The sequence below is a fragment of the Symphodus melops genome (assembly GCF_947650265.1).
Source record: "Symphodus melops genome assembly, chromosome: 15".
Classification (NCBI taxonomy): Eukaryota; Metazoa; Chordata; class Actinopteri; order Labriformes; family Labridae; genus Symphodus; species Symphodus melops.
The window spans coordinates 12,728,701-12,746,169 of NC_136705.1; the positions used below are offsets into that span (position 1 = coordinate 12,728,701).

Sequence of the window (17,469 nt, forward strand, 5' to 3'; positions counted from 1 at the left end):
ATAGACCTGAGACTAACAAAACAAACTATTATAATATAGAATACATCAAAGGGTAGGATAGGAGTTCTTTCTTTAATACTCGAGCATATTGATATTATTTAGATCACAAGTTTGTCATGTTATTATAATGATTATTTGGACAATGATAACAAAATCAATTCATTATATTTAACACGCACACTGCACTGTTCTCCCTCTCTGTCTCCATCAGTCCTTCTGTTACTACTGTAGATGGTGGCATAGAGGTGGTCTCACTGTCCCACCATCCATTACACTTCCATGACATTAGCATTGAAGGCGAGGCTTCACAGGCGTGTACATGAAATGTCGAGTCTTGGCAGTCTGAATGTGTTTCCATGTAGCCTTCTTGAGCTTTGTGTGTTTGACCAGTCAACACTGTTGAATGATGCAGCTCGTGGGCTCTCCAAGAGAACTTTACTAATTCAGATTCAGTATGTTGAGGTTGCTTCAGCTGACAATTAAAATGAAATGTAAACATTCATGATTTTTAAAAAAGAAAGATTCATTGAATGCTTATAGAGGCCAACATGGAGCCACAACAAGTAGGTAAAATAAAGTGAACCCTCACTAAGACGTCAAATAGAAATCTGCATAAAGGTATTTATAACCTTACAAATGCGTTACACATGCATTCTGATAAAAAACATGTATATCAGTCACAGCTTTGAACTTTCCAACCAGACAGATCTACCTTCAAACACTGCAAGTGTAGTGTGAGAAAATTTGTCGCCCATATTCAACCTAAACATCAATTATGTCAGTCTGCTTTTTTTTAAAAGGGAGCAATCTTAATCTGCTGTAACTCCCCTTTTTCCCCCCCGTAAAAGACACCGTACAGGTACAGGATCCCTGTGTTTTTCTTCCAGCTCATGTTCTCCATCTCTTTCACTCTGCCTCTCTTTCTCTCTCTCTTTCAGCAGCAATTATCCTGTCTGTTTAAAGGGCAAAACCTTCCCGTCTTACTCACCTGTCATACTGACGTGTGCGCATGTGTGTGTGTGCGTGTGCGTGTGTGTGTGTGCACGCTCCACTCTACCTGTTCTACCTGTCCTGCTATGGATGTGCCCCTGTTAAACAAATATACACACACACACAGCGCGCAGTGTTAATCTCAACCTGTCTATTCAAATATAAAACCACAGTTCAATAGAACCTCAGAAATCAAACGTACACAAAATGATTTACTTGAAATCATCAGCTTGATATCACACACTTACACGTCACAGCACTAGTGACTTATTTCATGTTTCTACAGCTTCTTGCAACTTTGTTTCCATAAAATGCAAACACTTATTTTAGGTAGTTACTTAAGCGTTATTCAATTGTGACCTTTGAAATACTAAACAGAGAAAACCAGGCTAAATTCAAACTTGACGCCATAATAATACAGCAAAACAACCTAATCAGAAAAAATGTTTATGATGTAAAACTGAGACACTTCTTCCTATTTCTCTTTAAAAACTTGACACCTTCAAATCGGTGTTCTTTTAGTCTGACTAGGATACACACACTCTAATGTTCAGCCCCTCACACATATGACACTGACATAGATTTATATTTATGTACATAGAACACACACTCACACACAGACCCCTATCATTGGCACGCACCCGTCGAATCATAATTAGGCCGTGTCCTGCTTCTTTGATAGCCATGTACAGTGGCTCTTCTTTAATTCTTTATCAAATGCATTGATCGCTGTGGGCCTCGCATGCTCATTGATCCGCGCACTCCGTCTGGAGCCAGCCGATAAGCTCGCACTCTCTCTCTCTCTCTCTCTCTCTCTCTCTCTCTCTCCCTCTCCCTCTCCCTCTCCCTCTCCCTCTCCCTCTCTCTCTCTCTCTCTCTCTCTCTCTCTCTCTCTCTCTCTCTCTCTCTCTCTCTCTCTCTCTCTCTCACTCTCTCTCTCTCTGTCTCTCTGTCTCTGTCCTCTCTCTCTCTCCCTCTCTCTCGATTTCTTCTCAAAATATTTGCAGTAAGACATTTTAACAGGTTTTCTAAATTTAGTACATTTAGTTTGATTTAATGCAATTCTATTGTTGTATTTTTTTTATTGGAAATGTGATAGTGTCGTACTTCTCGTATAAACAAAATACAAAAAACACTTCTAAGTGGTTTTTATAACCACACCCAACGAACAGATTTCCCATAAACCCTCTCGCTTCCTCCATCAAAATGTTTTTACTGTTCCTCTTTGACCAGATATAACATTTGTTAATACGCTTTTCCACAGTGATAGAAAATAACACACCAATGATGATGTTGTATATTTTAAACCGTTGAAAAAGTAGGTTGATAAGACATCGTAATGGGACACACTCATGAAAACAAATGTGGCCAACGGTTTTATTCTAGCATTATGACCTTTGTTATTCCATTAGAAATCGTAAGAGAGTAATAAGTCAAGACACAACATTTGTCTAAAGAGCACTTAAAAAAAAAAAACGTATATAAAGCAGGTTGTGTGGCTAATGGCTAAGCTACATTTTATCCCGTTTGTTGTTTTCACACAATTGAGTTATATCCTTAGTTATATGCATCGTGTTTGGATCATATTTCAGCATCAAAACAATGTAGGAGTTTGTGATCACACAGCTTTAAAACAAGTTTGTGTGTGTGTGTGTGTGCTCTGTAGATTTTGAGTGTGTGTGTGCCCGGACAAGATAGAGACCTAAAGCACCTCTTGACTGTGAATTAGCCTGTCATGACAAATGTCTGGAGCTGCATGACTGGCTGCCAGACTGGCTGGCTATCTGGGAGGTTGGCAAACCCTTTTTAGATAGTGATTTTGTGTGCATCCCTGTGTGCGTACGTTTTGTGGGGCATCACTTGGTGCCCACGCCAGGTCTCTGTACATGACCAGTGGTGCGTGTCCTCCCTCCCTCTTTCTCCTTGCCCAGAAAAGAGCAGCCAAGCCGACAACCTGCTCCCCCCTGCTAAAAAAAAAAAAAAAAAAAAAGAGCTTCCAGAGCGAAGAGGGGTCCTCACCCCAATGCCAAGCCCACAGAGGAGCCCTCTGTCTCAGCCTTGCACTCAACCGTTTAGCCTCTCCTCCACTGGATGTTCCCAGCAGTCAATGGAAGACACAGAACATGATTGTTCTCGCTGTCGCCATTTACAAAGAAAAGTCTCTTCTCCTCTTGAGCCTCTATTCTTGAAACTGTGACCACCAGCTGACACACTTTCTCTCCTCCTTTTTTCTCGGCCTTTTGTCATACTGGCTTTGATCATGTACTGTAAGGACACAACTGGTCTTGTCCATGTGTTCTAGTCTAATTACTTTACATCTATTGGTTCATTCTTGTCTGGTGTTGTCAAATAAAACAGCTGAATATGGGTTTTTTTGGGGGGGGGTTTTATCCATTATGTGCAATAACCATCGCCATTTTACAAGTTTGAAACATCCCTTTGTTTTTTTAATTAATTATGTCCACAGCACAGCCTTTCATCCTGACAAAGGGGGTTTACCTTGGGATTTGAAAAACGTCCGTCAAGGACCAACCTTGATTCGTGAAAATAGTACCCATGACACTCTTTTCAATTTTTGCTATTTCCGATTGAACTTTTGATGAAAGAGAAAGTGTATATGAAGCTCCTCAGCAACCCCCGCTAACGTTTGTTTCTTTTCAGCATTTCTTTATATTCCCCGACCTTTTACTGCCCAAACTAATACCAAAGAGGAATGTGATCCTATATCATGTCACTTATTGTCTTTTACACAACTCAGACCTTTCCTATCCTTTATTCTCCTTTTTTCACCTTACAAACACACACACACACTCTCTTATTTTCTAATCAGTGAGTGAAGCTGACTGAGCTAGAAGCTAGTCAGATGTATTTTTCTGTAGCGTTAATCCTAGCCTCTGGATAGGCAAAGTCAATTTCCCATTTCCTGTCCCAAAACTGGCCAACAACAATAAAGCAGTGGGGTAGTGGCTTTTGAAAGTGTATTTGGGCCCTATCTGTGTGTGTGTGTGTGTTTGTATATGTATATTTATTTACACACACTCACACATATGCATATACTTTATATGTATGTGTATGTAGATACATATATTTATAAACGCACACACACACAAGAAGAATTAAATTGGTGGTTTTATTCATATCTGTGTTGGCCAGATTGGCTATCATAACCAGTCTGTAGCCGGAAGGGTATCAATGACATGACCAGTTATCATATTACATTTATTCAAGCAGGGAGAGGCCTGCATGAACTTACTGAATGTGAGGCTGAAAAGAGAAACATTGGTGCCTTGGGTCCAACTTTTGTTTTTCACAGTTCAGATTATGACAATAACACAGTCATCATCGCCTTTATTTCTCTCATGATAAAGAATGTTTTAGAACTGATTCTGCCTTGTGATCCATCTTATGTCCCCTTTTCTTTTTTATACCTATAAAATGTAATTTTTTTTCAATAGATATACGTTCAACGTCTGCCGCTCAATGGATAATTAGCTGTGAATACATTGACCTATTTGTATCATAACAATCAATTAACTTTATTTATAGAGCACTGTTTATACATGTGAAATGTAGTACAAAGTGCTAAACAATAAAAGCAGTGCATGCACAGACACATTTACATGAAAATATAGAAATACACACACACACACACAGAGGTATACCTGTTGGTATGGAGACATGGCATGGCACTGAGGACTAAGGTAAGGAAAAGGCCTCATTTGAGTTGTTCAATATTATTTAAACTCCTCCATAGTTCCAACTGTGTCATGTTCTTTAGTCACATAAACACATGGAAATTGTAATTTGAAATTGATTAAAAAAAAAAAAAATAGCCACATTAATTAAATTCCCAAATCATTTTCACGCAAAACCTCTGAGGGCTTCTAAGTCGTGTGGATGTTTGACCTCATGATGTTCCCCCCCCCCCCTTTTTTTTTTTTTAAGGCAAATACACTACTCACAATAAGTTAGGGATATTGGGAGGTCCTCAGTGGGTTTCTTACACAAGGTGTTGTTTTTTTTAACTTCAGTGATTTTTGGGATAGTGAAGCAATTGTATTAGGATGATAGACACACTTCTGTGCACTGTGTACAGTGCACTTTACATAGAGTGAGTAACATAAGTATTTGAACATACAAATAAATTATTTAAAAATCATACAATGGGATTGTTTTTAAACTCTGTCTCTCACAGTAGAAATGGACCTACAATGTAAACTTCAGACCCCTCCATAATTTCTAAGTGGGAGAACTTGCAAAATCGCAGGGTGTTCAAATACTTATGTTCCTCACTGTTGTGGGTCCAATACCAAAAAAGACAACCCTTTTCAATGTGGCATCAATTTCAACATTCTGGGGTATAAAAAGCTGGTATTGTCAGTAAGTCATTCCCAGTTCATCATTCAAGCAGCCGTGAACACACGACGTCACTTAACAGACGAGCAGCTCCTCCTGGTCGTAGCGCTCCTTCAGGTCGGCAGCAGGCAGTCAGATGTTGCTCGTGAACTTGGTGTATCTCAAAGTGTTATATGTTGTGGCCATCAATGTCCCCTGACTTGAAGCCCATAGAGCACATCTGGGACCAGCTGAAGCAGTGACTGGGTGCTCGTACCCTACACCCACATGACCTGGCAGAACTGCGTGTAGAACTTGTGGAGGAGTGGAACACATTGCCTCAGAACAACATGATGAAGCCAGTTAGGAGCATGAGACGTCGCTGTCATTGCGGCAAATGGTGGAAACACCCTCTACTGACTTTGTCAGTTTTGGTTATTTGGGGCTATCTTTGTTATTGTCAAGATTGTTGGGATAATAAATATTGCACAAATGAAAATGATGCTTCTTTTCATTCATTAATAGTAATATCAAAGGGAACTATTACTACTTTCATTAAATTTCAAACCAAATAGGAAAAGATTTTGTTGGACAGTTACATGTTTTAATGTTTTTCTTTATTCCTCAAAGATTGCTTAATTTCTTTTCTTTTTTTGGAAAGTTATGGGTTTAAGAAGACAATGGCTCAATTGTCTTCCTGCTTTGTTGCTGTGCACTGTGCACAGCAACAAAGCAGGAAAGAAGTGACACTCAATACTCAACACCTCTTTTCTAACTGTTTACCTCTCTTTCTCTCTCTCTCTCTCTTTCTCTCTCTCTCTCTCCTCCTCTCCTCCTGATTCCCTCGGCCACTGTCTCTCTTTATCGATCTCTTTCTAAGGTTTATTCCCCTCTCCCTATAGGTATCCCCTTGGGCTCTCTGTCACACACACATACACACGGGGTGCATTCGAGGTGCTGTATTTACAATACAGCCCCATTGTTCCGGCCTAACAATGGCTACAAACAAACAATTGACATGGAAATAGGGAGATGTAGCTCATTAGCGGGCGCTGCTTGTTTTGTTAATGGATAAATGGGTGTCTTCAATAGGCCAGCCCTAAAACCCCTGCCTCAATATGGAGAAGCCTGATTAACAGGAAACCACAGGGAGGGGGAACAGCGACAGAGAAATGCAGCCTCACTCTCCCTTGGGTCACTCGGTTGTGCGTGTTTAAGGTAGGGGGCTGTGGGGCGGAGTCTCAGGGTGTAGGTTTGTGTTGTTGTTTTTGTGCTTAGGTTGAGTTGTGTCGGACGAGTTTGTACGCGTCAAAGCCCATTGGATTTGTTGTCCTGCTTAACTTGTTTTGTGTTTTGGAACATGATCTTATCGTGTAGCCCGAGTTAAAAACAGTAAAGTTTCACCGTTGTCTTACTTGTTGATGAGTCTTTACTTGTTCAGTCAAACCCCCTTTACAAATATAACAAACCCAACAGCCTCTGTACTTACTGGATCAGTATTCTGTTGCAAAACGTTTACCCATCTGCTTTTCTTTGTAGCTGTGAACGACTCGTTTGTTGAAACGCATTCACTGGAATTCACAATGTGACGGCCATATTCCCACTTTGTTTTGTTTTCTCCTTGTCCTGAACATGTGCAAATTTCTACCTGTTGCCATGTTTACTCCCAGCCTGTGTAGTGAGTGTTCCCTTGTGTGTGGGCTTGTTTGAGACGTCATCAAGCTTTTCCTGTTTTGCTTTCTAAGTGTGTGTGTGTGTGTGTGTGTGCGCAATGGCCTGTGCTATCAGGGGGATCAAATTGGATTGGCCTGAAAATGGCATTTCTGCCATTACTCTGATGGTGACGGCTCAATACTGTATGTCTAGTGCCAAGATGATGTGAGTGTGTGTGTGTGTCTGTCTGTCTATCTATCTACACACTCCTTACTCCATAATGCACTAGGATTTGAACATCCATTCTGATAACAAAAGTTCTCACCATTTATTCTTTAAGTCTTGAAACATTATCCGGCAAGAAAGGAATCTTGCACGTTTGTCTAGTTTTGTGCGTGGCTGCTTCCAACTAGCCTTACTGATGATGTAACACTCACTTGTTTTCATCCCCACGCGCATGAACTAACACCAGAGCCACTCAACTTCTTTTGTTTTCTGTTTCTGTGCGTGCAGGAGCGGGATGCAGAGCGACGCAGACAGCTGAGAGAGCGAGCCCGGCAGCTGATAGCCGAGGCTCGATCAGGAGTCAAGATGTCTGACATGAGCATGCTGGATGCTTCCAGCGCTGACAGAGGCAAGGGCAGCAGGGCCGGTCCTGCTGGAGGTCAGTACGCACTCGCACACACAAACAACACAGCTCTGACATATGCCACTTCTTGACTTGTAGAGTGATCAGAACATATTTTTAGACCAAAACACCTTATGTAAATACAAACACTCTCTTATTCTCCTCAGGGCTTATTAACTGTCACACAAAAGAAAAGTCACCACGAGCTTGCTTTTTACCATGCTCTCACTTTCTTCATCCACACATGCCATGACTCACACACTTCCATTATGCTCTCTAAAGGGGTTCTGCCTAATCCTCAGAGGAAAAACAAATTGCCATTTGACAACGGCTGTGGGTCTAAAAATGCACCACCCTCGTATTCAGAACAGCAATTTACCCTGCGACTCCTCCCTGGTCGCGTTCAACCAGTAATTGTTAATCAAGAAAACATTGTGTGGCCAAATTATGATCAAAATACCAAACACTTCTAATGACGGCTTGCAGGGCAAACAAAATGCTGTTGTGCGCCTATCCCACTGGTTTCCATTTCCTCGAAATTGGGATTGTTTGCATAATGACCATTATTAGGCCACTCTGGTCATTTGTTTCACGTTTAAACCCCTCTTTTGTGTTCTGTCAAGGTAGACCTGGTTAACTGCATGCAAATGAAAGGTGCAGAGCCTAGACAGGTGAAGATGAAGAGTTTGCGAAATTGAGAGCAACATCAAAAGTAGTTTAAAGTAGAGACAAGGGAAGGAATGACTGCTACACTGATAACAAAAGGAGACTGCCAAACATAAAGATGTTGTTTGTTAAGAGAAGAGAAAGAAGGCTCAGTGAGAAATGCTCACCAGTCACCAGTTACCACCATTATTAAAGAATCCGTTTGTTTTTTTTCTGTATTGGTGGAAAAGGTCAGAAACAGGTGACAAATAACCCCCATTACAGATCACCCCAAGATAAATAAAGCTTGTTATTCTGGACTTTCGTGTTTTTCATTCTCAAAACACGAAAGTCAAAAAAGACTTTTGTGTTTTTCGTTCTCAAACAAATTTTATTTGGCCTGAAAAATATAAAAGAACATGTTGAAAAATGTCAATCACCTCCTCACCTCTGACCAAAGCCTCAAACCTCTTGTTTGCGTCCACAACCCAAAAGATATTAAGCTCACTGTTAGAAAATTGTAAAGAAGTTAGATCTAGAAAATGGATGCTTAAAAGGTGACAGTTGATGTTTTTGTGGCAAGAAGGAAAGGAGAAGCACAAGTAGGAAGGTCCGAAGAAGCAGGAGCCTGACAGTGATGAGAAGAAAACTAATCAACCGCAAACGAGAAGCAAGGAGATCAGTGACTTGTTAGGTGAAACGGCAGAAGCAAGATTTGCTCTTTCAGCTTTTTCTGATTTGAACTAATTGTTGATCTCATTAAAAATGGGAGTTTGAGAAAAGAATGGAAGAAGAGCGCAGGGCGAGCTGAGGAGAAGGGAGAAATGCTGTTGGCTGTGATATACAAGGCCTGCCGAGCAGAACGGCTAATCCTAGCCCCACACTCTCCTTCCCTCCCTCTCTCTGTCTCTCTCTCTCGCCCCCCCCCCCCCCCCCCCCCCCCCCCCCCCCAACACCATTCACGCTCCTTTAACGCAGCCTGGGCAGCCCCCTCCAAGTGTCTGCCTGCAAAGAAACTTTCCAAACTCCATCACCATGGCCTACCATTAATTAGACCCCAGCCAGCCACGCAGGAACGGTACTTGCAAGCACGCTCCGCATCGTAGCTAGCAAATTAGGAGGAAAAAAAAAAACAACAACAGGAAATGCTGTTATTTGACTCTCACTCGTTCTCTCTTAGTTCTCTGTCTCTCTCCCCACCAAGTAGTAAATAGCAGAGAAGGGCGCCCGCAATGTCAGACCCTTTTTACTGATTGTTTTTTTTTTTTTTTCTTTTAATCCATGGTGTGGGTTATCGAAGCAGCTCGAGCTGCTCAGGTCTCCATTTGAGTTTCTTCTGACATGTTTTCCTCTTTTGTTCCTAATATGGAGACACTGTTGTTTCTATTGAGCCCCTCAGGAGACTTAATGGAATATGTGCTTTCATGTTTTTGTGGTTTGTGTGTGCCCTAACTCCCTTTATCCCAGGCAAGAAATGCAAGCAGCAGATCTTTGAATGAGGGGAATTAAACAGAGGTCTCAGTTTCACTTTGTGGGTCGGAAACCAAATAGATAAATGGACACCATTTAAAAGAAATCCCTTTTTGTCTCACAGGTGGAGTCTGCTTTTCTATCAAAACAAGGTTTTAATAAGATACTAAAAACGACAATAAGATTTCCATGTTGAAAGGTCTAAATAGCAAAGTTAGGTTTGTTGATGAGTGTGGTATGAGGGAAGTAACGATCCCTCAGACTGGATCTTTGATGTAAATTGGTTGAACAACTATCACAGGGATGTAGATCAGCCCTGACGCAGCTTTTTTATCCACAATTTTTGCAGTGTTCTTTTTTTCGTCGATTTAGACCGTCGTCATCCAAGACTCTGTATGGGGGGGAAAAAAATGATCTCCCCCTAACTATCTACTCATAGCTGAAGTAGTGTAAGTAGCATTTGTAGGTTTACAAAGACAGAAAAGTCTGCTGTTATGTTTCTCTTTGGACAAATACAGACGTTTTATTTCTCAGAAATGTCAGAAATGTGCACACTTGTTGTCTGAGAGATTCTGAGAGGGGAGCTGTGGTTACCAGCACTGTTTTGAGATATTTCATTCAATTAACATGCACTTTTTCCAAACTAACCTTTTTTTTTTCTCTGCAACTCCCTTTGTCTTCATTATGGCCTTTTGTTCCTTTAACACCTTTTTTTAAAAAAAAATTTCGTTCTCCTCCTTTTCCCCTCTCTTCATTCTGTCTTCACCTCTCACTGCACTTCCTCGTCACACCCTCTCACGTCTCCATTCCTCTGACCCACTACGCACCTCCAGAAGTTCTGGACGAAGTGCGATGTCATCATGAGGATGACGCTGTTGATGGAGAAAGGGGTGAGGAAGAGGGGAGAGCCGAGGAAGAGCAACTTTATTTGGGTGCAGATGATGACACTGACGACGCTGACGATAACGGCGACGACGACGTTACTGTCGCCGCTGCTGCTGCTGCTACATCTGCTGCTACATCTGCGCTGGTTACTAACCCACTGCCACTGGAGGCCTCTCTTCCAGCCCCCTCCAGCACCCAGGGGTTCCTGGAGCTTACTAACACCGGCTCTGAGCTAACTTCACTGGGTAAACTTGACTGGCTGAGGCTGTGTGGTGCTGCATGCTTTACTGTCTCCTTAACCTTGAACTAACTTTCCTGTTTGACCTTCTCTTCTACAATTCCTCTATTTCATCTGAATCTCTGCGTATGCTCTGTCACAGAACTGCACTCCTGTTAGTCACAAAAGAACATTACATTACTCACATATTGCATATATGGCAAAATATCAACACATACACATGATGGGAAGCTAAGACAGTCATTTCATTTATTTATGTTTTTGAATTAGGACGATGCATGTTCACCAACATGTCAGCATAAAGCAGCAATGTAAAAGTGTTAGTCTGATCTAAGCTCTACTTTAAACTTTAGTACATGTTTCAGTGCATCATCATCAAATAACACCCCACGCCCCTTCTTACAACCTCTATACTAATACACTAAGTGTTAACAGAGGAGCAGCAAACTTGCAGTATACATTAGCTGAGTGCTGCCTTATTGTTGTTGGTGGGGTGTTTTTTTTTTCTTCCTGTTTTCTTTCAATAACAAACTTCTCTAAGTGATAATTAATCAACTTTGAAAAGAGCTCCCCAGACAAAAAAAAAAAAAAAAAATCATATCTTCAGGAAAGCATTTGCTCAAATCTTCAGAGGTAAACTAATTACTTTGTTTAGTATTTTTATTTCATTTAATTTGCTTCGTTAATTCACTGCCGATGTGAGATAGGAGAAAGTCGAGCGAGGTACTAGAAGAAAGTCGCATGAAAACCGTCGAATGCTTCCTGTCGCTTTGAAGTGCTGTATCTCTTTTGGTTTTCTTTTCAACATTAGAAAGTTTCTGCTGTTTGTTCTCTGTTGTTGCTTGTTTTTATAAAGCGTTGAATGAAATGGATTGTGGTGATTGTAGGACGCGTTAACTCCACTGGAATTTCTGAATAGTTCCCCTCTAAATGTTCTCGTAGCCGAGGTCATTTAACCCCTCTTCATCTGTATGCACGCGTGTGTGTTTCAGCATGTATACAGAGAGGGAGGGGGACACATGAAACCGTTGCCCTTAGGTTCTTTCATCTTCTTCGGTGCCGTGGTCTGTCCTGGCAGGGGAGATGTGGTTACCTGTCCCTTCAAAATAAAGTACACAGCAACCGATAGGCAGAGAGAAAGAAGCCTTATTCAGACAGCTGTTTCAAGCCGCGATATTTACACCTCTGTGACATTTCACCTTCAATATTATTGTCGCAAAGGCGTAATAGGGGGTTGGGACGAAGTGATTCTGTACTGTCTTCAGAAGTAGTAACAGAGGGGAGACCATGTCAGCTAAGCCAGACGTTGAGCGCAACGTGACAAGTTTGTGCACGTCTGACTGTGTGTGTATGTGGAGCTCCCGCTGTGCTTCTGCAATGAGGAAAGGAAATGTGAAATCACAGGCAGGGACGAGAATAAAAACGGCATCGTGGAATCAGAATGAATGTCCAAAGACGTACAGACGGCTGAGCTTAGTAATGGCACTTGTTGGGAAACAGAATATGAAAGTTGTTAGGAGGTTAAGGATATTGAACTGGAGGAGGAAGTTTAGAGAATAGTGTAGGGTTGGAGGAATGTATAAATATGAAAGGTAGTGAAACCAGTTTAAGGTTCTCTTACTTTAAAACCGTGCTGCTGCTCCGTCACAGAAGTGCATTGGCTAAGACGTTTCTAAGCAAGAACCAGGTCCGCCAATATTAATGGATTTTGTGCAAGTATGACCGCTAGCTTCGTCAGCCCATTGTTTGCAAACTTCAGCATATTAACCTGTAGCTAGGATGTAATTAGTCCGTAAATTAATAGAAGTTGTGAGGCTATTTTTAGACAGTTTCTTCAAACTGCTGTATTGTAATGTGAAACACTCTATAAGAGAATCATAACACTTAAACACTTATCATTTTAGGCATGTCCTCTCTGTCTGTCCTCTGATTTTCTCTTCCCCTCCACCTTGCCCCCATGGTTACCATGGTGATAGCCTCAGCAATGTACACTCAGTTCCTGAGCAGCTCTCAAACAGGACTTCAGGCTGCCTCGTCTGTCCAGATCCTAATCTGCCTTGCACATCATATATATGTATACAGTATACTGTGTATCTCTTCCACTCGTGTGCTTGTGATATACGTTCCTTATCAGTTGCTCTGCCCGAGTGTGCGTGTGTACATGAATGCAAAATAAGATGTCTCCCCTTCCTCCTTTTTAACTTTCACAGATTGTCCGCGTGCGTGTGCGCATGTAGTTGCAGTTGTAGGTGTGTTTCTGTGTGTGTGTTTGTGTGTGTGTGTTGGTTTTTACTTTTGGTTCAGATTCTTCCTAGTTTTGTTGAACTCGTTTGTGTTTGACGTTAAGTTGAGTTTTTGATCTATTTGTTGTCATTATCCCCATATCATCTCTCTCAGGAGCAAACAGTAAGCATGTGGATTTGAAGCTGAAGAAACTGGTGGAGGCCAGCCCAAGAAAGCACACCTCTCCTTCATCCCCGTCCTCCACCTCCTCCTCATCGTCACCCACCGCCTCTTCCTCCTCCCCAAACAGCCCTGCGGAGGCACTGGAGGTACGTTGAGACTCGCCCTTCAACATTTTTCTTTTTCTCATTGGCTTTCTTTTAATTCTTAGTTTTCCTCCTACCTCGCCCACTCTCACTCTCTGTTTCAGTCCCCATCCTCTCCACACCTTCAAAGGGTCGCTCAACCCATCAGGTCCGACTGACCCTTGTTGTCAGCCAGCAGACCCCTGTATAAACATCAGTCAGTGGGACCACTTCATGTTAGACCCTAGTTTATCCCTCTCGTGTCCATATGACTCTACTTAAGCCATGAGACACACACGCTGGCATCATAATGCTCTACATTACATGTAGCAGTCCCCGTTTATTGACTGTGACCTTTTCACACAAAAGATATATGAAGGTGTGTGTGTGTGTGTGGAGGGGAGGGGGGGGCTGCTGCTGCATGTGTCTGTATCTTCTGATGTGAATATTGAGTCAACAACAAGTAGTCGGCCAGTCTTAACATCTGTTTAATTGATTTTGAATGTCAAGTGGAATAAGGTGTGTGTGTGTGTGTGTGTGTGTGTGTGTGTGTGTGTGTGTGTGTGTGTGTGTGTGTGTGTGTGTGTGTGTGTGTGTGTGTGTGTGTGTGTGTGTGTGTGTGTGTGTGTGTGTGTGTGTGTGTGTGTGTGTGTGTGTGTGTGTGTGTGTGTGTGTGTGTGTGTGTGTGTGTGGCTGTCAGTGCAAGTGAAACGCTTCGTGCTTATAGCAGCACAGGATGTCTTTGATCATCGATTCACGTTAACACCCTCTTGTGTTCAAAGCCTAAAACGCTCAGTTCTTTACAGGCTGAGGAAAGTGTACGTGTGCGTTTGTTACAGCTTGACCTCTCAGAAGTAGAATAATCATTTGTTCAATACGCCTAACCAAGGATTGTGTATTCGACGTCTTTTCCAAACAGACATTTGAGTCTCAGTTCGAAGGAATTGCATACTTTTCCTGAGTTGGTGGTCAGCACCTAATATGGCATTTCCAATACCAACAAACCACCTACATTTAACTTTAAATATCTGTCTGTTATTTTCTAAATTATTTGTTGAGTTTGGTCTGTTAATTTTCCAGAAAATAATAAGACATTGATAATTTCTCCGTAAGCACGAGATAACGTCCTGAAAAGTCATCTAATTTTCCTTTTTAATGAAAAAAATGAAATGAAAAATCAAACAGGTGAATGGAATTGTTTAAAGTTGCCAACTAACAGCTAAACCATTGAAGCTTTTTTTCAAATCAACACATTAGCAGCTTTTATGTAATAGATAGAATAGAATAGGTTTGCAGCTCGTGCATTGAAGGATGAAAGGTTTTAAACAGGTAAGATTTTACACAGTGGATCATTAGACAACAGAGGCAGCTTTCCTCTCACACTGGCCTCAGGATTAGCCATATATATATCAGTCTGTTGAAGTTAGCAATAAAGCTAGGCGCTTCACTTGTTCAGTTTTTTAAACGTTTGTAATATGATGCAATATTCAGACATTTATGATCAGCTGATGAACCTCCATGAAATATGAACATGATCAAACGTCACTTAAACAAATGGCATACATTTGGCTTAACACTTGTTACAAAGACAGTGAACATGTGTATATGTGTTTACAAAGTAGTTTTTCATCTTTATCCCTTAAAAAAAAAAAGAAACAGTTTTACCAAAGAGGATTGGTCATCCTAATGGTCCTTCAGGCAGGTGAAACAACCTGCTGTTACATCAACACACACACACGCACACACACACTCTCTCTCCCGCTCATTAGTGATTGTGTATATGCGCAGCTTTGGTAACAAACGATAAGGACATGCAACGCCGAGCAGACTGCATCGTTAGTTACGCAGCCTCCTGCATGAACATTCACAAACTCACACACACCAAAAGCACTGACTCACCACTGCTGCAGCGATGATAGCAGTGATAAGCTGTAAAAAGGGGGAAGGGGGGGGGGGCTCCCTAATATCTGCTTATCCCAGAGTGTAAAGGGATACAGAGGGGTAGCCAAGTAGGCAGGTGTTCTTTGTGCAAGATTTAACAAAGAGATAATTTTAACATTTTAAAATGTATTGAAGGCCAGCAGAGCTTTGGTCCAAACCGTATTTGTGCCATTTGTTGTCCATGCAGGTTTAGTGGTCTTATGTGGCAGCAGATGAACTTTTTTTTTTTGTACCTCTGCTTGTCCATTTCATAGCCCTTGAAAAAGTCAGAGTCTCAACAGTTAAACAGTCAGTGATAATTGGTCAGACGGGCCTCAGTGTCCTAATCAGTTTCCCCTGGGAGTGTCCTCTGTTGCTACGTCAACATCTCTCTGTAGATATTGCAAGGTCTTGCGGTTTTCCTAGCCAACACACTAATGCGTTATTTTGCCCCAAAATATGACGAGGAGAGTGTTAATCCCATAAATCCTTTGAAATCCAATTAACAGTGGTTGTTACACATTTCCTGCAAATAACCGGACACGATGTTTATGATTGTCTGTTGACGGACTTCTGCTCGACCTGTGGTAACTTATCAACACACGGCACTATGTGTCAGTGAGAAGTCATACATGGCCACCTATGAATGATCACTTAATGCTATAAAAGACAATCCTGATCAGATATCAGAGCCCCCAGTTCACCCAGAGACAAAAAACAGAGGTTTCTGTCTTTTGCCGCCACTCCAGCAAAGAGGGAGAAACGTAATATCACATACTATAATATTTTTAAGTCAATGTTTTTTATTTTACGAATTGGGAAAGGTAACATTATTATTGGATATGAGCCAATTTATTTATGTTTCTTCCCTTTGGAAGATAACAAGGTTTTGTTTTTTTGGAGAAGAAGTTTAAAAAAGCCATCAGATTCTTCCAAAGAGCAGAGCCTTAAAAAAAAAAAAAAAAACATTTTTTGTTAAGTTTCTCCTCCTCCTACATGCAGCAGTTTCATTTACTTGTTGCTTTTTTGGATTGCTTCACTTAAAGTTTACACGTCCACACCAGATCACATCTTCCACATAAGCCACTTCTGGCTTCGTGTTTAAAAAAAAGTTTAATTGGGTGTTTTGTGTACAAGAGTTCATAAATAAATGTGCCTCCGTTTCATAAGGTTTGATGAGGCTGCAAGAAGCTGACAGGCTAATGGAGGAAGTATCGAGGGCGGACTAATTGCTGCCATTGTTTTTGAAAGTCAATAATCTGAAGCTAAACTAACAACTCTGGATCTGTAGCTCATTCCGCAGCCGCCCCGTCTCTATTAGCTCTCCTCGCTCTGCACACCCTGCTTGACTATCTCTCTCTCTCTCTGTCTCAAGCAGTGGAACGTGTTTGCCCTAATTGTCGACTTTATTACACGTTTCGCCGTCTTATTAGCGTTGCCACAACGTCAATCTTAGCCCGAGTCGGTTTCTTTTCCACTCGGCTTGGCGTATTTGGAGGCCTGGTAATATAGCATTTCTGTATGCCGTTTTTGATTGTGGGAGAAGTGAGCGTGTAGCTTTTTAACACATGTTCACTTTGAAAACAATAGCTTTTTTTTTCTTGCATTTTGCATAATTTGAATATATTTTCTGGCTCGAGGTTTTGTTGAAAGTCAAGTTAATTGCCTCCTTTTTGTCTCTCTCATGAGTGAGGCAGAGAATGAGAGAGTGCATGCGTGTGTGTGTAAGGAAGTGTATATAAGTGTGTGCGTATGTGTGTGACTTTTCACACAAACAGGAAAACCATAATGAAGTTAATACATATCAACTTCCAGCAGCTTTATCTCAGGGCCTGTCAGTTAAGTTTTTGTGCGCAAACGTGTGTGCCCTAACAACATGTAAATGTGTGTGTGTGATTGTTTGAACACATTCATCACAGAGCAGCTGTAAAATCCTGAAACCTTTTTCTAATAAAAGCCTGAGAGCAGATCTAAGTGGCTGGTGGAGGCTGACAAACTAATAGACAAGATGTGGAGGAGAAGTAGACTATTTGCTCTTTTTTTTTTTTCATTTAAAGTCAATCATTTAAAGTTAAACCAACAAATGCTAGTACATGTTGTCTTGTTAGTTTTTGGGGGTTTTTTCCCCAAACATCCATTTACAGTATTTGAGGTAAATTCTTTGACACCTGAAGTTG

General features: G+C 41.3%; 1 protein-coding gene across 4 annotated transcripts in view; it reads left to right on the forward strand.

The window, feature by feature from the left end:
- ehbp1 (EH domain binding protein 1) overlaps nt 1–17,469 on the forward strand; it is a 132,269-nt gene that overhangs the window by 77,965 nt on the left and 36,835 nt on the right. For 3 of the 4 annotated variants that reach the window (XM_079362463.1, XM_079362464.1, XM_079362465.1), the window contains 3 exons: nt 7,492–7,642; nt 10,555–10,851; nt 13,242–13,396. In XM_079362463.1, the coding sequence (XP_079218589.1) occupies nt 7,492–7,642; nt 10,555–10,851; nt 13,242–13,396 (603 nt within the window). The remainder of the gene's footprint in view (nt 1–7,491; nt 7,643–10,554; nt 10,852–13,241; nt 13,397–17,469) is intronic. The other variant, XM_079362466.1, reaches the window with a different exon arrangement.